General features: G+C 46.7%; 1 protein-coding gene across 1 annotated transcript in view; it reads right to left on the bottom strand.

Annotated features, from left to right (window-relative positions):
- Positions 1 to 20,743, bottom strand: part of LOC309383807 (major histocompatibility complex class I-related gene protein-like) — a 39,796-nt gene extending 19,053 nt beyond the window's left edge. The window contains exon 1 of the mRNA XM_081936741.1: positions 20,709 to 20,743. Within this exon, the coding sequence (XP_081792867.1) occupies positions 20,709 to 20,742 (34 nt within the window). The 5' untranslated portion in view covers position 20,743. The remainder of the gene's footprint in view (positions 1 to 20,708) is intronic.
- Positions 20,744 to 23,255: the final 2,512 nt, after the last annotated feature.

Raw genomic sequence — 23,255 nt, 5'->3', positions numbered from 1 at the left:
CACCAGGCGAACCTGGTGGAACGCCCCCCTTGCCACGGCTGTCACATGGTCGTCCATCGACAGCCGAGCATTCAGGAGGACGCCCAAATTGCGCGCCCGTTCCACGGGGGCCAGTTGTTCGCCCCCGATGGCCAGTGATGGAACCCACTGGTTGAACCGGGGTGCCGGTATCCACAGCCACTCCATCTTGGAGGGGTTGAGTTTGAGTCTGTTGCTTCCCATCCAGACCCGTACGGCCTCCAGGCACCGGGACATCACTTCGACGGCCTCGTTGGGGTGGTTCAGGTGGAGAAGTACAGCTGAGTATCATCAGCGTACAGATGGTACTCAACCCCAAAACCACGAATGATCTCACCCAGCGGCTTCATGTATGTGTTGAACAGGAGAGGTGAGAGGACTGACCCCTGTGGCACCCCACAAGTGAGTGGCCTCAGGGTCGACCTCTGCTCCCCTGCCAGCATGCATTGCGTCCGGCCAGAGAGGTAGGAGGAGAACCACCACAAGATGGTGCCCCTCACCCCAGCCCCTCCAGACGACGCAATAGGATACCATGGTCGATGGTATCAAAAGCCGCTGAGAGATCTAATAGGACCAGGATGGAGGAGCAACCCCCGTCCTTGGCCCTCCAGAGATCATCCACCAACGCGACCAAGACTGTCTCCGTGCTGTGTCCAGGCCGGAAACCGGACTGGCGTGGGTCTAGATAATCAATTTCCTCCAAGTGGCGTGGGAACTGTTGCGCCACTACACTCTCTACAACCTTTGCCAAAAAGCAAAGGTTGGAGACAGGACGATAGTTGGTTAACATAGCTGGGTCCAGGGAAGGCTTCTTGAGTAGGGGCCTCACCACCGCCTCTTTCAAGGTGGCCGGTAAGGACCCCTCTCTCAAAGAAGCATTGACTAACTCCTGGAGCCAGCCTCGTGTAACCTCCCAGGATGCCAGTATAAGCCGGGAGGGACACGGGTCCAGTAAACATGTAGTGGCTCGCAGTCGCCCATGCAACCTGTCCATATCATCGGCATCAACAGAGTCAAACTCCTCCCAGAATGGTCCCTCAAGACTCGCCTCCGACGTCCCCCCTGGACTACTGGGGGGGACCCACTCGCTACGGATTTGAGCGATTTTGTCCTGCAGATATTCCCCAAATTCCTCTGCTCTACCCTGCAAGGGGGCTTCCCGCGGCCTCTGCGAAAGGAGGGAGCGGGTCACCTGAAACAGGGCGGCAGGGTGGTTATCTGCGGACGCAATAAGAGTGGCGCAATATTGATGCTTGGCCACTTTTAATGCCACAAGGTAGGTCCATAAATAGGCTCTTACCTGTGTTCGGTCAGATTCAGAGCGTGAAGATCTCCATTTGCTCTCTAGGCATCTCTTGCGGCGCTTCATCACCCTTAGCTCCTCAGTAAACAAAGAGGCCAGGGTGGCTTGCTGCCGCAGGAGAGGCTGCAAAGGCGCAACCCGGTCCAAGGCCCCGGCAGCCGCATTGTTCCACGCGGCCACCAAGTCCTCCATCCGGGAGCGTGTCAGGGCTACAGGAAATGGCCCAAGCTCCGTCTGGAACCTATCAGGTTCCATCAGGCACCTGGGGTGGAACCATCTAGGACCTTCTGGTTCCACCTCCCCGCGATGGGGGGTAGCACCTGGGAAGTCGAGCCGGAGAAGTGAGTGATCTGACCATGACAGGGGTGTAATAGCTCCTCTTGCTTTTGCCTGCCTTCTGTTCAGTTTTGTTCAGTGTTTGGTGTTTAAAGTTTAATAAATAAACAAATTTCAAGCTATTTTTGGCCATAGTAAGCGGAGGCTGCAGCTCTTTGGATTTGAATATGAAATTTTCCAGGTGTGTGTCTGGTGCAAACAAAGCTGAAAACAAACCAATATTTGCATTTCCTTGACGACAATCTGCCATGTGTCCCTTTGCCATCTACCCATCTGTTCATTTTTTTTGGCTCCCTCTCCTCACCCAGCCCTGGCAACACCTGCCATTCTAAACCAGGCACCCACCTTAATCCACCATAATCCTACAAAACCAGGTTCAACCTATTCTCCAAAGCACCAGAAGACAGGAGAAGAAACAACAGATGGAAATTCATCAAGGAGAGAAGCAAGCTGGAATTAAGGAGAAACTTCCTTATAGTGAGGACAATCAATCAGTGGTGGTTCCGGGTGGTATGGCCCAGTATGGTCATACCGGTATTAGCTGGGAGCAGGAGCCACCGTACCGGTACAGTGTCTCGTTTGGCCCACCCGCCCGCATTCCTTACCTGTTTTTGAAGCAACATAGCGTCCAGCACCTGTGCGACCTCCGCCAAGCAGCTGGGTGTCACAGGGTGGTGGTATGCACATGTGTGTGCAGCGCACGCGCCCGATGAGGATGCCCGACCCCATGCACAGTGTGACGGGAGCCGGAACCCATCACCGCAATCAACCATTGGAACAGCTTGCCTTTGTGGGTACTTCATCACTGGAGGTCTTTAGGAAGAGATTGGATAGCCATTTGTCTGAAATGGTATCGTGACTCCTGCTTGAGCAGGGGGTTGGACTAGAAGACCTCCAAGGTTCTTTCTTGGAGTATCTCTTTTACAGACCCACGGTGGCTCAGTGGTTAGAGTGCAGTTTTGCAGGCTACTTCTGCTGATCATCATCTGCCTGCAGTTTGGCAGTTCAAATCTCACCAGGCTCAAGGTTGACTCAGCCTTCCGTCCTTCCCAGGTGGATAAAATGAGGACCCAGATTGTTGGGGCCAATAGGCTGACTCTGTAAACCACTTAGACTGGTATATGAATCGGTATATAAGTCTAAGTGCTATTGCTATTTCTTTTACTAAAGTATCTCTTTTACTAAATGTTAATAAGCTGTAAAAGGGGTTTTAGAAATGGGGGAGAGGGATCAGTTCTATTATCTGTATATTCAGGTGCTCCTTGACTTACAACCATAATTGAGCTCAACATTTCCGTTGCTAAGCAAGACAGTAAATTTTATAAATAAATAAATAAATAAATAAATAAATAAATAAATAATAAATAAATAAATAAATAAATAAATAAATAAATAAATAAATAAATAAATAAATAAATAAATAAATAAATAAATAAATAAATAAATAAATAATAAATGAGTTTTGCCCCCTTTTACAACTTTCCTTGCCACAGTTGTTAAGTGAATCCCTGCAGTTGCTACGTTAGTAACGTAGTTGTTAAATCTGCATTTCCCGTTGGCTTTGCTTGTCACAAGGTCACAAAATGGGATCACATGACCCCGGGCACTGTGACAGTCATAAATATGAGCCCATTGCTAGGCATCCAAATGTTGACCCCCCTGGCCATGGGGATGCTGTAATGGTTATAAGGGTGAAAAATTGTCATGAGACAGACTTTTTTTGTAAGTTCAAACTTCATTAAGTGAGTGGATGCAAGTTTGGGACTACCTGGACTGCTACTCCAGAGCTGCAAATTTGGGTGTAAGATCCGCCTCTCATTAGCTTGACTCACTAGCCAACTGCAGAAACCCTTGTTTTGTTGCCTTCTTACAAGGAGCTGCTGTTCCGTGGATAAGCAGGTCAATTTCCAAAATTCTCCTTAAATCCAGAGAATTATTTTGCTTAGAAAGGTCCTGTCTGAGACCCAAATCAGTTGTAGAGTGTCAACCATGCAGCAGCTGTCCAGGTGAAGTTTGAGACGTCAACACAAACTTTTAGTATTTTATTATACATATGAGGACCCAGAATGTTGGGGGCAATAGGCTGATTTTGTAAACTACTTAGAGAGGGCTGTAAAAGCACTATGAAGTGGTATATAAGTCTAAGTGCTATTGCTATATATATAAAAGTGCTGTGGTGGTGCAGTGGTTAGAATGGCTAATTCTGTCGAGCTCCAGAGTTCGATCGTGACTGAGATCGGTAAAATGTGTATACAGATCATTGGGAGCAATATGCTGACTGTGTAAACCCCTTAGAGAGGGCTGTAAAGCACTGTGAAGTGGTATATAAGTACTATTGCTATCTATCATCTATTTGTGGTGGCACAGTGGTTATAATGCAGTACTGCAAGCTAATTCTACCGTCTGCCAGAAGTTCAATTCTGACCGGCTCAAGGTTGACTCAACCGTCTATCCTTCCAAGGTTGGTAAAATGAGGACCCAGATTGTGGGGGGAAATATGCTGACTCTGTAAACGTAAGAGTCAGCATATTCGTGCCATAGGTTTGCCATCACGGGACTATACTTTGAAGGAATGTGGACATAAGATGGAAAAGGGCACATAGTACATTGGATTCCATTATTATAGCCAATTTCAGGACAAGTAGTTTTAGCCTTTCTGTGTCGTTGATTTGCTGGCCTGTTCTACTTAGTAGGACTGACACTTACGGAACATCAAGGTCCATCTCTTGATCACACAGTTTCAAGAAAGACGGGGTAGCAGGGATGCAATGTTGTGAGCTTCTTCCAGATATTGCATTGTCTTGGTATTTGTGCAGAGATCCTGTGAGGTGTGCTGTTGCTGTTTTTTCCAGAGCCCCCGGTGGAGAAGGTGACCCATAAGCTCGTTAGTGACAATGTGGAGGTCCTCATTTGCCAGGCCTTTGGCTTCTATCCCAAGGAGATCCAGGCCACCTGGATGAGGGATGGCGAGGTCTGCAAGTATGAGACCCTCCCTAGGAACGTTGCACCCAATTCAGATGGGACCTATTATCTCTGGCTCAGCATTGAGATTGACCCCAAGGAGAGGGACCTCTTCAGCTGCCACATAAAGCATGACAGCTTACAGGAGCCCCTGGTCTTGGCCTGGAAGGAGGACCCTGATGAGAAATTGCAAGACTGGGGTAGGTAAAAAAGAATTTTCACCCATGGTGGAAAGAACAAAATAAATAAATAAAAATCTGATGGACCACTCCAGGTCTTAGCATGCAATGTAAGAAACATCCCTGTCTCACATGGAACATTTTAAACTTGTGAAGTCCTTTGTCTTGGCTTGGATGAAGAAACCTGGTGAGGGATTGGGCAACTAGAAAGGGAACTTCACCCTTGGTACAAAGACAGAACAATTAGCTCACCCGGTGTAGTTCTCCCCATCCTCAACCTATTTACAATACAATAGTAGAGTTGGAAGGGGACCTTGGAGGTCTTCTAGTCCAACCCCCTGCCTAGGCAGGAAACCCTATACCGTTTCAGACAGATGGCTATCCAACATCTTCTTAAAGACTTCCAGTGTTGGGGCATTCACAACTTCTGGAGGCAAGCTGTTCCACTGATTAATTGTTCTAACTGTCAGGAAGTTTCTTCTCAGTTCTAGGTTGCTTCTCTCCTTGATTAGTTTCCTCCCATTGCTTCTTGTTTTACCCTCAGGTGCCTTGGAAAATAGTTTGACTCCCTCTTCTTTGTGGCAACCCCTGAGATATTGGAACACTGCTATCATGTCTCCCCTAGTCCTTCTTTCTCTTAAGCTAAACATACCCAGTTCCTGCAATCGTTCTTCATATGTTTTAGTCTCCAGTCCCCTAATCATCTTTGTTGCTCTTCTCTGCACTCTTTCTAGAGTCTCCACATCTTTTTTACATTGTGGCGACCAGAACTGAATGCCGTATTCCAAGTGTGGCCTTAGCAAGGCATTATAAAGTGGTATTAACACTTCACGTGATCTTGATTCTATCCCTCTGTTGAGGCAGCCTAGAACTGTGTTGGCTTTTTTGGCAGCTGCTGCACACTGCTGGCTCATATTTAAATGGTTGTCCACTAGGACTCCAAGATCCCTTTCACAGTTACTACTACTGAGCAAGGTACCACCTATACTGTTCCTGTGCATTCCGTTTTTGTTGCCTAAATGTAGAACCTTACTCTTTTCACCATTGAATTTCATTTTATTAGATAGTGCCCAATGTTCAAGTTTGTCAAGATCCTTCTGTATCTTAAGCCTATCTTCTGGAGTGTTGGCTATTCCTGCCAGCTTGGTGTCATCTGCAAATTTGATGAGTTCCCCATTTATTCCCTCATCCAAATCATTGATGAAGATGTTGAAGAGTACTGGGCCCAAAACAGAGCCTTGGGGTACTCCACTGCATACTTCCCTCCATGTAGATGCATTTGTGTCTGACGGTGTATTGAAGCACAAACTAAGCAATCACATGTTGTCTAAGCCATAGAACTGTACCCCTGTAGGCTTTTGTGTCATGAGAATGAAGATTCCATCATTCTTAACCCTTGTTTAAATGTGCTAGAGGGTGGCAGAGTGGGAAAGGCACACCTATCTTCAAGGCCAGGCATGGCTGTGATTTCCACAGTTGTGCTCCTAGGAGCAATGGGATCTTCTTTGGCAGATGTGAAGCTGCTAGGGAAGAATTTGTGATAGTTGCTTGGCAGTGAGCATCCCTTGGGTGTGCCAGGTGTCAAATCTGTGCCCAGTCTCTGTCTTGGCACTGAGGATCTTTGTGTCAACCCTGAAGTGAACCTGGCTGAGGCCATCTTTGAGGCTTCAGGGTTGACACAAGTCAGAAGACGGGACAGGGAGGGGAGGAAATAGCTAGCTGGGGGTTTTTGTAGTCAAAACATTTTTTTCCTCTGGGAACCAAGGACAGGTGGCTGGGGAGAGGAGGAGTGGAGTAACCAAGCAACCGGCCAGCACCTCTCTTGGAATGTGTGACTGATGACTTGGAGGAAGGAGGAATGTTTACTTTTTAATCAGGTGAAAACCACAGGAACTTTCAGACTCGGTTTTCACCAGTTGTGCCAATATGATCTATCCAATAAATCATTCCTTGAGGAATCCACCTGCCTCGGAGTTCTGCTTTGTATGGATGCATTACTTGGAATGCTGACATATTGCCCCGAAGACTGAAGACTTTGTTTTACTTTCAGCCAACAGGAGACTCCCTCTAGGAGTCATCATGGTGGCTGTGATGATATTCAGTGACCTGCAGTCAGGGGAGGCAGGGGAGGCACAGCCTCACCAGTGTCATCATGAAAAGAAAGAAAAATGTAAAAGGAAAAAGGCGAGAGCTGAGGTCAGGCTGAGTTAGTTGATGCCTCACTGTGGATGACTCTGCTTAACTGTTTAAAAAAGCCTCTAAAAAAGAGCCCTCTACTATGAGGCAGGAGAACTGCATGCCTCATCTAGTCTGACTTTAGGCATTTTATGATCACTCGAGCAGAGTTAAGCAAGGGTTAAAAGCCTAAAATTTCCTGACGTAGGTGAGGCACGCAGTGGTGCTCGTTTGGGCAGAGCTTCTTCAGAGGACCTGAGGCAAGAGCAGAGTTGAAATCCTCTCTGAAACAGCTGGAAAAGGTACATGTGGGTTGGAGGGAGGGAGAGGAATTCAAACTTCAAACTTCAAAGTGTAGTTTGATTGCAGGCAGAGCCAAATTGCCTTTTCAAACCTGTAATTAGTGAAGCTGGGCTGGATCCTTCCAGGGCTGGGGGAAAGTGTGTGTAGTCCAATCCAATGTGGGTGTGTGTGTGTTTGAGAGAGGGGGGAGGAAGGGAGAGAGGGAAGAAAGAGGGGAAGGGAGAAGAAAAGGAAAAAGAAAGAAGGAATCTTCTTTCGCAAAGGAGAAAAACAAATGCTGTCACTTTAAATCGGAACTGAGCATGCCTGGCTGTGGAATTCTGGGAGTTGAAGTCCACAAGTCTAAAAAAGTTTGAAACCCACCACTGTGTCAATGCCTCACCAGCCATAAACCTCACTGCAACTCACTGATGATATTCATTCTTCCGGTGTCTGGGATCATCTGGATAAGGAAATATCTTTGGAGCCTTGTTCCTCCTCCTGCCCTCAATTCCCACTGGAAGGGTCTTGAAATGATGGATCCGCTTTTGTCCCACCCTTTCCAAACAACTTTCAAACAAGCTGATTTGAAATCTTTCCCCACGTTCTTCTTAGCCTCTACTCCCTTTTGCATGTGAAACCTCATGGGTTTTCTGCTTGTGTTATGTGCTTCCATCCTTAACCCCAGGATGTAAACTCTCTGCCTTCATGATACAGTTGGATGAGTATCATAAAGTGTCTGGTTTTGGGTGAGCTCATAAAGTGGCTGCTAGAGAGGACTTGCATGTTTGTTAAGTACCTGCCTACGGGGCCAGTATAACCAGCTATAAAACTACAATTTATGTGCTTATGCAACTAGGATTATTGCTAATGCAATCCTAAATTGCCTTAACAGAGGCATACAATCAAGATCAAGTGAGGTATTAATACCACTCTATAAAGCCCTAGTAAGACCACTGCATCCAGTTTTGGTCACCACACTATGAAAAAGATGTTGAGACTCTAGAAAAAGTGCAGAAAAGAGCAACCAGGATGATTCAGGGACTGGAGGCTAAAACATACGAAGAACAGTTGCAGGAACCAGGCATGGCAAGTCTAGTGAAGAGAAAGACCAGGGGAGACATGATACCAGTGTTCCGATATTTGAGGGGCTGCCACAGAGAGGAAGGGGTCAAGCTATTTTACAAAGCACCCAAAAAAGGAATAATAGATGGAGACTGACCAAGGAGAGATTCAACCTAGAAATAAGGAGACATTTTCTGACAGGGAGAACAATCAACCCATGGAACAGAGGTTGCCTTCAGAAGTTGTGGGAGCTTCATCACTGGAGGCTTTCAAGAAGAGACTAGACTGCCATTTATCAGAAATGGTGTAGAGTCTCCTGCTTGGGTGGGGAGTTGGACTAGATGACATACAAGATCCCTCCCAACTCTATTAATCTGGTGTGTGTGTGTATTTATTTATGTCCTATTTACAAACCATCCACTTTCTTCATAGATTGACCCTTAGAGGTGGTGCACAAATTGACATAAACCCATGAACACTATATATATATATATAAATATTGTGTAGTGTGATGCAGGAAGCAGGTTCTTGGCATGGCAACTAGCTGATTCACTCTTGTTTAAGTTTGAAATATTAAAATTAAGAAGGCAGGGTCAAGTCGAGGGGCCAATTCGTGGAAGATATATGAGCATCACCCTGGTTTTGCGCAAGGTGGGTATATCAGATCTCATACGATTTTATTCATTCTCTCAATTTATAGTGCATTAAATGCAAATTAGGAGTGCATTCTGCAAATTCAGTAACCAAAACCACATTCGTAAGACTTCCCAGGGTCACATTATCTAGCCCCCAAAGAATCCAAGGGATAAATCCAGCAGAAATCCCATATGAATTCTATCCATTCTCCAACTTTATGTTTGGGGAGTAAAAGCACGGTGACTCAGTGCCTTAATAATGCTGGAGATGGTCTTTGCTCCAGTGGTTCATGTCCTAGCACTACATAGCGGGGCAAACTCCTGTTACTCACCGTAGCTTCTGCCCACCTAGCAATTTGAAAGCATGTTCGATGCCAGTTGATAAATAGGTACCACTTCAGTGGTGAGTCGAGACAGTGCTTCATGCATATAGTTAAAATCTCCCCTGCCCCTGAAGCTTCCCAATTGGGATTCCCATTTATGAAGGAGCATTGGTGAAAGGAGAGGGCCTTGGATGATACTGTAAGAAAGCTGTTCGTTTTTCTTTTTGATGTGGAGCTAGCTCGCCCTCTGGTGGCACACCTTGGGAGGCACTCAAGCGTGAACCAAATAGAGCTAGCCAGCCAAACGACTACTCTGCATCAGCAGTTCAGTCTCCTGGGTAATGTAACATCACTGTATACTAAAGAAATAACTAAAATGTTTGGGGAAAGGAAAAACAATTTAGGACAAAGATTACAATCTCGGACAAACCCCCAAGAGAGGAAAATTCTCTGAATCCTTGAGCTTGCTGTTCAGTTCAGTGCCAGAGGATTTCCAGCAATAGCACTTGGACTCTAGGCTTATTTTCATTGAACAATTGAAAATTCCCTGATATGAAGGGGTGGTATCTGGAAGTGTCTTCCAGCATTGATTCCCCCCGCCCCTCCATTCTATCCCTGCAGGACATCAAAGAAAGAAGAGCGAGAACAGCTAAAGAACATCGAAAATCTTGGCTGCTTTGGGATTTCTTTTCAAATTGTTTGGAGAACCAACCTTAAGAGCTTCTTTCAGCCACATCCCCAGGACAGGCCCTTTGTAACCTAATATTTGCAATGGTACTGTTGGGTTTTTTTTTTTTTTTGCTAGTCTTTTCCTATGACATGGTGATTAATGTTACTGGCCCTGCTTGTCATATTAATTTAACTTCAAGTGAAAGGTTTAATTTATGTTTGTAAGTTATTGATGTATTTATATCAACAAATTTCCTGCTGTATCACCATCAAATTTATTTATTTATTTATAATTCAACAGAATAACAGAGTTGGGAAGGACCTAGGCGGTCTTCTGGTCCACCCCCTGCTCAAACAAGAGACCCTGTACCATTTCAGGCAAATGATTGTCCAGTTTGTCCTCAAAAACTACCAATGTTGGCACAGCCACAACTTCTAAAGGCAAGTTACCCCACCAATTAACTGTTCTCACTATCAGGAAATTTCTTCTTAGTTCTAGGTTGATACATTTAAATTTAACAAATGTAGGTGGCCATCCATTTCTCAAGATGGGCAGTGTACAAATAAAACAAGTATTGCCAGAGGGCGCACAGGATGACTATGTGAGACAACCCAGGAGCAAATACAGTAAACAGTGGTTTGTATTTAAATAGTGGCTTTATTGACAAAGAATATATACATACACGTTCTTTTGTTAGACTCCAAACAAACAGCAATCAGCAAATTACAGTACGGAAGCACATACACAGAGAGAGAGATACACCCTAACAGGGCCTCTTCTTATTATAGGCTCTTAAAGTGATATCAGCCCCAAAACCCTTGCTGACTCATTCCTAGCATTACATCATCGTAGCATCTGGTCAGCAATTAAATCTTTACCCTGACAAGTATATACAACAATTATTGTAATGATAGAAAGCAATTTCAAAGGTGCTTTTTTCCCTCCAAAAGATGACTGGACTTTCTTGGGTTTTTTTTTCCTTTGAAAATGTTTTGCTTCTCATCCAAGAATCTTTTTCAGTTCAACAGAATGCAGTCCTTTCAGAACACACTTCCAAGAAGGTTCCACACCAGTTTAGATTCTGATTCAGGTGACTTTGAGGATACAGACAAACCCCCAAGTGGCCTCAATGACTCTCAGAGAGGTAATGACCAGATGGCAGTTAGTACTACAGGTAGACTCCTATGGAGCCCAGAATTTCTGTTAAGGCCTGTAGTCATATTCCTTTTTAGGATCTTTGGCCTGCCACACTCTCTATTATTCATTATGCTGTTTCATTAGTGTAGTAATTGAGAGGGGGGATAGAAAGGAGTGGAATTGTGGAATGTCTTGTTGTCATTCTTTTCTAGAAGCCCAAGGTCATCTTTTGTCTCCGCACCTCGACACCTGACCGGAACCAGCTGGGTGGAGATGCCAGCGTGGCCGAAGAAGATTGGACCATGTGATGGATTTATGGGTGTGGGGATAAGAGCATGAACTTTCAACTGGGTGGAATCCCAAGAAGCTTTAGATTTGGGATTTCCACAGATGTGCCAACATGTCTGTCTTATTAAATTGGAACATTAAGGTTAGCTCTGTCTTGGACTCTGATTTAATTCTGTATGATATTTGGAACACTGACATTATCCATGACCTGGGGTTAAGACCCATCCTGGGGGTTCCTGATTCACAGGTTGCAGTTCAACCAACAATGGCTTGCAAGGGGGGGTGTTGTGTGCCAAGTTTGTGTGGTCGGTTAGGGCTGGCCCCTCATTGTAGCAGTCCAGGGGACTTCTCTGGTAGTGGTTTCATTGTTGCGCAAGAGGATCATTTCAGGCCACAGAGTCCAGTTCACAGCCAGGTTCTGGAGAAAGGTCCTGAGATCCATTGGGTCCACACAAGAACTGAGCTCAGAGGTTCATCCCAGCATGAACTGCGCAGTGGAGAGAGTGTGGCAGGCCAAAGATCCTAAAAAGGAATATGACTACAGGCCTGACATGCGGCCTCTCCTCAGAAGAAAAACGTTTCCTGAAAAGAGAACATCAAAGCTAGCAATAATGAAAAAATTAACCACCTCCCCCCCCAGGGGGACCCTTTGGCTTATCGGGAAACTTCTCAGGAAGGAAGAAATGATGGGTTGAACAGCTTCTTCCTTCTTATTGTCGTACTGCGGTGTTTTTTTTTTTTGCCCCGTTTTACAACTTTTCTTGCCCCAGTTGTTAAATTAGTAACCTGGTTGTTAAGTGAATCTGGCCTCCCTATTGCTTTTGCTTGTCAAAAGGTGATCACATGACCTTGGAACACAGCAATGGTCATAAGTATGAACCAGTTGCCAAAGAGCTGAATTTTGATCATGAAGATCATGGGGATGCTACAAAGATTGTAACTGCCAAAAATGGTCATATGTCTCTTTTTCAGTGCCATTGTACTAAATGAACTACCAACACTAAATGAACTGTTGTAAGTTGGGGACTACCTAGTGCTAACTGTACAAGTAGTCCTTGACTTACAACAGTTCATTTAGCCACTGTTCAAAGTGAGGACAATGCTGGGAAAAGTTATTTATGACCATTTTTCACACTTACATCTATTGCAGCATGTCATGTGATCAAAATCCAGATACTTGGCAACTGACTCGTATTTATGACCGTTGCAGTGTCCCAGGGGGATGTGATCACCATTTTTGACCTTCTGGGAAGCAAAGTCAATGGGAAAGCCAGATTCACTTTACAACGATGTTACTACCTTAACAACTGCAATGATTCACTTAACAAGTGTGGCAGGAAATGTCATAGCATGAGGCAAAATTCACTTAATAAGTGTTTCACTTAGCAAACAGAAATTTGGGGCTCAATTGCAGTTCTACATTGAGGACTACCTGTAGTAGTGACTAGCATTGATAAAAGTATCTGTTCTGACCCCCCTCCATCCAATAATGAACGCCAACATAGGCTTAGATGTTTGCCACCCTTTATTTATAGTACTATAATCTTGTTGGCTAAAAGCCCAAACACGACTCACAGGCAAGACGTTGCAGCAACCCAGACTCCAACAGATACAGACAAGAGCTTCTCCAGCTTGTTACAAATGGAAACACAAGGCAGATCAGACAAGGAGTTCTCCAGATTACTATGAATGGTTGTGTCCTGCAAAAAGCCTCCTCCCAAAGTCCCTTCTTATATACGCTCTTGGGAGGGGCCAAGCCACAACCACCTGAGCTTGATTATCTCTTAGGAGCTTGACTCTGGAGCAGCTGTTGCCTTTGTTTCTCCACCCTTCTTAATCTTGCCTCAGGGACAAACTCCCTTTGATCTTCCCCACTGCTCCATGCCTCAGGCGCTTCCTGGTGGCCAACCAGCCTCTCTGGTCCCTGCTCTGGGTCTGAACCCTGCCCAGGGTCATCCATCTCTTCCTTTTTCCAGTGTGCGCATGCACAGAGCTGCCAGAAAACAAGAACAACTAAGATTAAAGCCACACCTTGAGGCTGTTTGGCCCCTCCCAGTGGAAACAAAAGAGGAACGAATGGGGAGTGGGCTTTTGCAGGAAACCATTAATCCTGTAAAGTTCTGTTTGGGATTATAAGAGACTCTGTGCCAAGTTTTGCTTTGCCCTGTGTTTGGAAGCTAATTATCTGGCAGTGCTCTAAATGAGATAAGGTTCGTGTGGATAAACATCCCTCTGAAAGACTGTTTGTTAAAGCCTTGCTGACTGTGAATAAAAGGAATTCACAGTCGTGTAAACAAAAGAGGTTTTGTCGGGACCAAGACTTTGCTTCTTGCTTTCTAAGGAAGCCCGGGTCAGAACACAGAAGCAATATTTTTTTAAAAAACCAAGAAAGTCAAGCTCCCTTTTGAAAAAAAAAAGCACCTTTGGGACAACCATGGCTTGGATGATTGAGAATCTCCCTAAACATGGAAGCTTTGCAAACATTTCCTGTATGTTGCTGAATCTCTCACTTGACTTGATTTGCGTTCTTTCATGGTCTCTGTGTTCTCTTGCTAACCTCATTAAATCATTGTCAGTTGTTAAAATATTGAGTATGAACTGTTTTTCATGTTTATGCAGAGAAGGCTTATATTGAGGACAAGTAATATTGTAATAATGTACCAATAATAATAATGTAACAAATAATAATGTTAAGTAAGAGTATTTAGGCTTATATACCGCTTCACAGTGCTTTACAGCCTTTCTAAGTGGCTTACAGAGCCACCATATTGCCCCCAACAATCTGGGTGTCAGGTATCGCTATGTTGCGAGAGAAAAAAACACCAAAGAACACAGTCCTGGGTTGTAATTAGTGGTGAAATGTAAAATTTTTTTGCCACCGGTTCTCTGGGCATGGCTTGGTGGGCGTGGCTTTGTGGGTGGGTCAGGTGGCTGGGTGGGCATGGCTAACTGCTGATCCATGCAATCCTCAGAAGCTTTTCTTTACTACCAGTTCGTGGAACCAATGACAATTGTCCCTACCGGTGAGAAACGGTGTGAACCAGTAGCAATTCACCCCTGGTTGCAATGGTTTATCCTCTTCACGAAAGCTCCGGCACGAACTGACAAACACCAAGTGCACCAAAGTTGGGGCTAACTGCCCAGTGCTCCCCGCCACCATTTAAGGTCTTTCCAGCCCAGCCCAGCCATGCATGCACCCCACCCCTCATGCAAACGTTGTCCAGCCTCAAATGCCAAGGCACACCCAGTACACAAATGCCTGCCCTGCTTCTCAGCTGTTACGGCTGGTGGCCTCTCAGCTGTGTACGCAGCGGCAGCAAGGGAGCCTGGCTGGGTCCTGGTTGGTCTTGTCGATCCGGCTGGTGTCAGCATCGGTGTTGGGTCCGCAGGTACGGCATTTTGTGGACGCACTGCGGCCGTGAGGCTCTCCTTCCCCTGCCGGAATGGCAGCCCCAGGCTGCCAAGCATGCCAGGGCTGATACTGGGTTCTTACCGACCTTGGAAGGATAGAAGGCTGAGTCAATCTTTAGCTGCTGAGCATTGAACTGCTGACACGTGGCAGAGTTAGCCTGCAATACTGCATTCTAATCACTGCGCTGCCATGGCTCATTTAAGGAACACCTTGTAAACTGTTTCTGAGGAAGAGGGAGAAGAGAGCTTCCTACAATGGTTGTGTAGTGGCACTTTATTTCAGACCCAAATAAAGACCTAACCATAGGGAATTGCTTCACTTTTTGGTGGGGGGGTGGGGGGTAGTTCCTCTATTTATATGGCTTGATCCTCCTGTCCTAATGATATTTGATTCAAAAGCTGGATACTTTTGGAATAGGCGTAGTTTGCTAGCTTATTTTCTCGAAATCCAATCTAAGGCCAGTTTGAGGTACTCTTAAGGTTAATTGTTGAAAGCTCTAACCAAGATAGTGTCTGTTGACACTTCCAGTTGTGGTTTGTTGGTACTCTTTCTTATGGGAGCAAACATCCTGACTGGTTTGTGTACTGTTTCCTATAAATATGGTTCAATTCCCCATGTTTACTGGAAACAAAAGCATTGCTAAGGGCAGATGCATCTTTCATAGAATGTTTGGTTTCCTCTGCAGTCACTTATAATCAACTCCGGAATTTGCTCCCTACAGTTTTTTTATTATCCTAAATTTAATCCTTGTCTTAATCTGTAATATTTATTGATGATGAAAATTATGGCATAAATTCTTTGAATTAATAAACCATTAATTCTTTGAAATAAGTAATTTGGATGTCTAAAAGTACTCTAAAAGTAAGCAGTTCAGGAATTTGCTACCTAGAGCTTTTAAATTCTAAATTTAATCTGCCTTTATGTAATATTTATTAATGATGGGAATTATGTGAGGTTCCTAAGCCATTAATTCATTTGTAATAAGTAATTTGGATGTATAAAAGTACTCAATTAAATAACTTTTGAGTTTACAATTGGTTGGAATAAAAATAAGAGTATTCCAACTCATTGTGAAATCAATTTTTTTAAACAATGCCATGGCTAAGAGTTCAAAAGAATTTTAAGATCCTTCTATATATCCTCCTTATAAGACACTTTCAGCATTTGTTACCACAGAAAAATGTGAAGGTCGCCTTTTAAATCATTCATTGATTAATTATCCAAACTTTCTCACATTGTCTCTTTGAGCCATACAACCTAGGGTTTGTTCTTAGTTATTAGAATCAACTAATAAAGAAGAAGATATTTGTGGTGTCCAGTTTTCCTTAGAAACATGAAGAAGGAGAAGAGGTTTGCCTCAGAGAGGAAGGTAAGTGGGAGCTCTGCCTGTAGGTCTCCAACAAATCGTTGGTGGTAGGTGCGCCATCAAGCTAAGCTGGTTGTGATAATGTCATTGAAGCTACATTCTTTGTGCACTGACCTGAACACTTTGTAAACTGATATCATCACAAATATTAAACAACTGCCATTGCAACTCCATGCCATACCAATAAGCCTGCCGTAAACTGGAAGTAGGGTTGTCCCCAAAATGGGTCACCCTGGTGCAGAAGCCAATGAAAGCCAGATACAAGTGATGAACTTTCATAAAACTTTTACTGAAGCACTTCAGCAAAAGGATCCCAGCTGCTAAAAAGCTGATACCATGAGCAAATGCAAAGCACGAACTTTTACACAATTGTTGTCAGTTGTTGGCCTATGTTTTAACAATGAGCTGTGTCTTTGTATTCATATCTGATCTTAATAAGATAATATAGCATTTTGGGATGAAGATGCAGCCCAGCAGGCCACCACTGGAGGCCAAGATGGAGAAGATTTGCACAGCCACCATGTACTTCCCTTTGGTGCTCAGGTAGGTGGGTACAAAGGATACCCAGATGCTGCAAAAGACCAGCATGCTGAAAGTAATCAGCTTGGCTTCATTGAAGGCCCCAGGCAGATTCCGGGCCAGAAATGCTACCGTGAAGCAGATGGCAGCCAGGAAACCCATGTAGCCAAGAGCAACGTAAAACATGGCAAGGAAACCTTCATTACACTGAAGTACAATCTCTCCTGGTTGGGAGTGCATGTCAGAATCAGGAAATGGAGGGGAGACCACCAGCCAGATGCTGCAGATGACCACTTGGACAGTGGAAGTGCAAAGAACGATATAGTTGGACAAACGCTTCCCTAGCCATCTCCTCACCCTGTTTCCTGGCTTTGTGGCCAGGAAGGCTAGCACAACTGTGATAGTTTTGGCCAAGACAGAAGAGATGGCAATTGAGAAGATGATACTAAAGGCTGTTTGTCGGAGAAGGCAGGTCGCTCTCCTTGGCTGGCCAATGAAGAGGAAGGAAGTCAAATAGGAAAGCAGAAGGGACAACAAAATGATGTAGGAAAGGTCTCGGTTGTTGGCTTTGACAATGGCAGTTTCTCGGTATTTAATAAAGACGGCTAAAACAAGAACAGTCGTGAAGGTCAAAAAGAGTGCAAGAGAAGCCAAGACGGTCCCCAGATTATCATTGTAGGCCAGATAGGTTGTTCTTTTCGGGAGACATTTATCTCGCTTTTTATTTGGGTGCTGATCTTCTGGGCATCTGGTGCAATAATCTGCATCTGAAGGGACGGGAAAAAAAGAACCTTTCATTTTTAGCCATGACTGTTTATTTTCCATGACAGTAGTAACAATACTTTCTGGGTAAGAAATTGAACAATCAGAGTACTTAAAATTTTGTGGACTAAAAAAATGGCACCTTTCTGCTTTGAAACAGCAGTGGGTGACTGAAGTTAATGCTCATGATTATGCTCAGTTCAGCCAGCTCATCGTCTCTGATCTTTCTTACTATTACATTCTTTCCCCCCCCCCACTTAACATTTGTATTGAGTTATAAAATAATATATAAAATACAAAATGCAAAGTAACTGCACTGCAGAATTTGCCAACTATATCCACTCATTCGATGTGATCCTGCTTCAGGAGACCTGGGCTTGTGATAAGATATCCTTTTCAGGGTTTACGGCCATCTCATTGGCCGCTATTAGACAATCTACGGCAGGGAGGCCTAAAGGTGGTCTAGCTTGTTTGGTCTCTACTTCTTTGAAAGTGGAGACAGTGGAACTACCCTCCTGTGGCTCTTTAGCTATGGCGCTTTTAATTAAGAAAGGACGTAGCAAACTGTTAGTGTTCAATGTTTATCTTCCTCCGGCGAGGAAGCAAGCCGATATCAAGGCTCAATGGGGCACGCTGGAGAACTATATTACCTGTATGGAAACTAAATTCCCAGCAATGTACATCCTAATAGGGGGTGACTTTAACGCCCGTCTGGGAGCTCAAATCCCTCCAGCAATAGAGGCACTCTACCCCCAAGAAACCCCCCAGGCCATAGGCCATCTGACTTCAGCCAGACATTCTAAGGACGAATTAACAAATTTTGCTGGCATCCAGTTAGCCCTTCTAGCAGCCCCACACAACAAGATAATTTTTAATGGGAGTACCCTAGGTCAGCGATGGCGAACCTTTTTTGGCTCACGTGCCACAAGTGGGGGGAGCGCGGGGGGGGGTCGTGTGCGGGCGTGCCGCACCCATAATGCAACGCGCCCCCAGTGCGCATGTGCGCACAACGCGCCCATTTTTGCATGATTTTTTCACCTTCCCCAGGCTCCAGAGGCTTTATAGGAGCCTGGGGAGGGTGAAAAGAGCCCCCCGCCCCCCCGCCCCCCCGCCCCCCTGCCCCCCCGCCCCCCCGCCCCCCCGCCCCCCCGCCCCCCCGCCCCCCCGGAGGCTTCAGGGAACGTCCGGAGGCTTCCCTGAAGCCTTCGGAACACTTAAAACCTCCCCGCCACCCCCGGAGGCTTCAGGGAACGTCCGGAGGCTTCCCTGAAGCCTTCGGAACACTTAAAACCTCCCCGCCACCCCCGGAGGCTTCAGGGAACGTCCGGAGGCTTCCCTGAAGCCTTCGGAACACTTAAAACCAACCTCCGAGCAACCCGGACTTCCGGGTTGCTCGGATGGTCGTTTTAAGCGCTCTGAAGGCTTCAGGGAAGCCTCAGGACGGTCCCTGAACAGGCACGAGACGTGCGTCTCCATCGCCCGGGCCCGGATCGCCTCCACCGCGCGGCGCCTCAGGCTCGGCGTCCTTGCGCCCGGCCTTCACATCGCTGCCGCCACCGCCGCCACCGCCGCCACCGCTGCTAGGACGGGGTCGGCCGAAGGGTAGTCCGTCAGGCTTCAGCCGCGCCGCCCTCCTCCTCCTCCTTTAGCCGCGCCATCGCAAGGATTAAGGCGAAAGGGGGTGGGGGCGGGGAAAGCGAAGGGGGCTTTGCATGATTTTTTCGCCTTCCCCAGGCTCCAGAGGCTTTATAGGAGCCTGGGGAGGGCGAAAAGAGCCTCCCCCGCCCCCCCGGAGGCTTCACGGAACGCTCGAACGCGGCAGCAGCGGCGACAATAGTCGCAACTCGGCTGCCTGCCGCCTTTCCCCTCCTTTGTCTCCCAGCCGGGGCGGCCCGCCGGCAAGTTACGACTATTGTCGCCGCTGCTGCCCCCATTCACAGGACCCGCCTCTCACCCTCTTCCTCCAGTCGGCAGGCTCCGACTCGTTCGCTGCCTGCCGGGCCCCGGCGCCGCGTTCGAGCCGGTGGGGGAAAGGAGGAGGAGAAGGAGGACAACAAAGCCCCCTTCACTTTCCCCACCCCCGCCCCCTTTCGACTTAATCCTTGCGATGGCGCGGCTAGAGGAGGAGGAGGCGAGGGCGGCGCTTTTCGCCCTCCCCAGGCTCCTATAAAGCCTCTGGAGCCTGGGGAAGGCGAAAAAATCATGCAAAGCCCCCTTCGCTTTCCCCGCCCCCGCCCCCTTTCGCCTTAATCCTTGTGATGGCGCGGCTAGAGGAGGAGGAGGAGGAGGCGAGGGCGGCGTTTTTCGCCCTCCCCAGGCTCCTATAAAGCCTCTGGAGCCTGGGGAAGGCGAAAAAATCATGCAAAGCCCCCTTCGCTTTTCCCGCCCCCGCCCCCTTTCGCCTTAATCCTTGCGATGGTGCGGCTAGAGGAGGAGGAGGAGGAGGCGAGGGCGGCACGGCTGAAGCCTGATGGACTTCCCTTCGGCCGAGCCCGTCCTAGCGGCGGTGGCGGCGGAGGCGGCAGCGATGTGAAGGCCGGGCGCAAGGACGCCGAGCCTGAGGCGCCGCGCAGTGGAGGCGATCCGGGCCCGGGCGATGGAGACGCACGTCTCGTGCCTGTTCAGGGACCGTCCCGAGGCTTCCCTGAAGCCTTCAGAGCGATTAAAACGACCATCCGAGCAACCCGGAAGTCACTTCCGGGTTGCTCGGAGGTTGGTTTTAAGTGTTCCGAAGGCTTCAGGGAAGCCTCGGGACGTTCCCTGAAGCCTCCCGGGGGGGCGGGGAGCCTCTTTTCGCCCTCCCCAGGCTCCTATAAAGCCTCTCGAGCCTGGGGAAGGCGAAAAATAGCTTTTAAAAAGGTGAACTCAGCTGGCCAGTGCGCGCACGCGCGCTGGCCAGCTGACAGGGCAGCGCCTCGCGTGCCCTGACAAATGGCTCCGCGTGCCACTTGTGGCACGCGTGCCATAGGTTCGCCATCACGGCCCTAGGTGATCTGGCTGGCGAATTTACTTTTAGTTCCTTACGTGGGAGTAGTGTTATTGATTTTGTACTGGTATCTCAAGCCTTAAAAGAGGCAGTCCGTGCTTTTTATGTGGATTGCCTTACACAGAGTGATCACTACCCCCTGGTTACAATCATTGAGCTTTTTTCAAATATACATCTCCCTAGGGGCCCTTAGATATTAGACCCCTATGTGGCCTCGTACACAAGCAGTGGGGCAGGAACGGGGACAGAGAAGTGAGGAAAGATAAGAAAGAAGGAAAAAGTAGCATTGACCTCCGACTCGCTGTGTTACAGTAAAATAAGGCATTAACATCAAATCACATCTCTTTGCTTTTTCCTGATAGTATAAACAAGTCATTGCTATAAAGATCTATCAATCTAATCAGCAAATCCAAAAGTCAAAGTTTCATTCTTCTTCACATCAAGAAGATGTGCCGCAAGGGTCGGTCCTCTCGCCCCTTTTGTTCAACGCATATGTGAAGCCGCTGAGTGAGATCATCCGTGGCTTTGGGGTTGAGTACCATGTGTACGCTGACGATACTCAGTTGTACATCTCAACCCCAGGCTACCCCAACGAGGCTGTCGATGTGATGTCCCGGTGTTTGGAAGCCGTCGGGGTCTGGATGGGGGACAACAGACTCAAACTCAACCCCTCCAAGACCGAGTGACTGTGGCTACCGGCACCTCGGTTCAGCCAGTTAACTCCATCACTGGCCATAAGGGGCGAACAATTGCCCCCTGTGGAACGGGCGCACAATTTGGGCGTCCTCCTAGATGCCTGGCTGTCAATGGATGACCATGTGGCAGCCGTGGCAAGGGGGGCGTTCCACCAGGTTCGCCTGGTGCACCAATTGCGCCCCCTTCTGGACCGGGATGCCCTACGCACGGTCACTCATGCACTGGTGACGTCTCGCCTGGACTACTGTAACGCTCTCTACATGGGGCTCCCCTTGGGACGCGCCCGAGCTAGTTCAGAACGCAGCCGCGCGGGTAGTCATGGGGAGTACCAGGTACTCCCATGTAACACCTCTCCTGCGTGAGCTGCACTGGCTGCCTGTGGTCTTTCGGGTGCGTTTCAAGGTTCTGGTTACCATCTTTAAAGCGCTCCATGGCACAGGGCCTAGTTACTTGCGGGATCGCATCCTCCCACACACATCCCTGCGGCCAATTCGCTCTCACAGGGAGGGGCTTCTCCTGGTGCCGTCCACTAGGCAATGCCAACGGGCGACACCGAGGAGTAGGGCCTTCTCTGTGATGGGCCCAACCCTCTGGAATGACCTCCCCCCCGACATTAGAACCACTACTGACCTCCGCTCCTTCCGACAGAAATTGAAGACTCACCTGTTCCGACTGGCTGGTCTGGCATAATTATAATGTTTTCCTCCTGGCATACACACTTTTATTGGTTTTTAGAGGGATTGTCTCTTTTAAATTTAATTTTACAGGATATTGGGATTTCAAATTTTGTATATCCTGATTTATTTATTCAGCTGTACAGTTTGGCATATCTTTTATCCTCCTCACTTATCTATTTATTTAATAATTTTAACTTGTTGTATTTTTGCTACGGACTGTACACTGCCCCGAGTCCCTTTTGGGAGAGGGGGCGGTCTATAAGTGCTAATAAATAAATAATAAATAAATAAATAAATACATGCGCCCCCCCCCATGTGGAAACAAAAGTACTTATGTTCTTTTCTTTAATCAAAATAATCAAATTTGCCATATCATCCAACTCCATCAACTTCTGCAACCATTCTTGCATGGTAGGAGTTAAAGGGTCTTTCCCTTTTTGAAACATATTTTGAAACATACATCATATGTTTGGGAAGGTTGGGGAACCGAAACCACTTCACAATGTCAAAGTCAGCCGCCAGCTCTCTGTTTTTGCCCTCTGTTTTGCTGCTTGCTTTCGGCTGCCATTGAAACAGGGAGGGGGGATGACATGGTATTTGGGAAGGGAAGTTTTCAGCACAGGAGTGAATGAAGAAGGGAGTGTTTTTCTCACCATCTACTGCGCATGCTGCAGATAGTGGAATTGCCGCCAAGGCCAACTGTCCGGCATACCAACCTGATGATGATTTTTGAAGATGCAACCCACATGACACCTGTGGGGTGTGTACATTGGACTGGGGGATGGGAGTGGGGTCACATATTGATATCTATGATTATGTGTGCTTTTGCCTCAGATCTTGCTTTGCCTAGCTGCTATCTACTCATAACCAGTAAAAGTACTCTAAATGCTGAAAAATGGAGTTGAGCGGTTTCTTTCTTGGTTACTGATGGAGGCTGCCCTGACACCACCCATGGAATGGTTGTAGAACTGGGGATCTTATAGGAAAGGGTGAAACTGGAATGATAAGAATGTCCATATGAATAAGGAAACTCTACAACCTTTTGAAAAGAGCAATATGTCAAGGCTATTGAACTCAAGCAAATCAGAACCCTTGGACTTGGCTCCTTCTCAAAAGTCTTCTTTAATGAATACATGATATCGGCACAGCTTCAATGGAAAACCGAACCCAAATATTTCCTGTGGTTTCAGTATAATTCAACTAGGAAATAACCCCATCCCCAAGTGTCGCAGATCACATTGGCCGATTGAGTTAATACAATAGTCTTGCTGCTGTCAACATATATAGTAACGAAGTTCCAATTTTTTTTCTAAACCCAAAAGGAAAAGTTTCATGGTTTCATTTTTATCTCCATTTTCAAAAAAAAAAAATGGTATTAAAATATGAGTCATACTCCCATTTTTTTGGCTTTATCACACGTCCACCATAGACTATTGCATTTTTAAAAAAAGATGCAAGATTTACT

Source organism: Natrix helvetica (assembly GCF_964273705.1).
Source record: "Natrix helvetica genome assembly, chromosome: 1".
NCBI lineage: Eukaryota > Metazoa > Chordata > Lepidosauria > Squamata > Natricidae > Natrix > Natrix helvetica.
The sequence above is the reverse complement of the archived record's forward strand: the minus strand, read 5'-3'. Positions and strand labels throughout refer to the sequence as shown.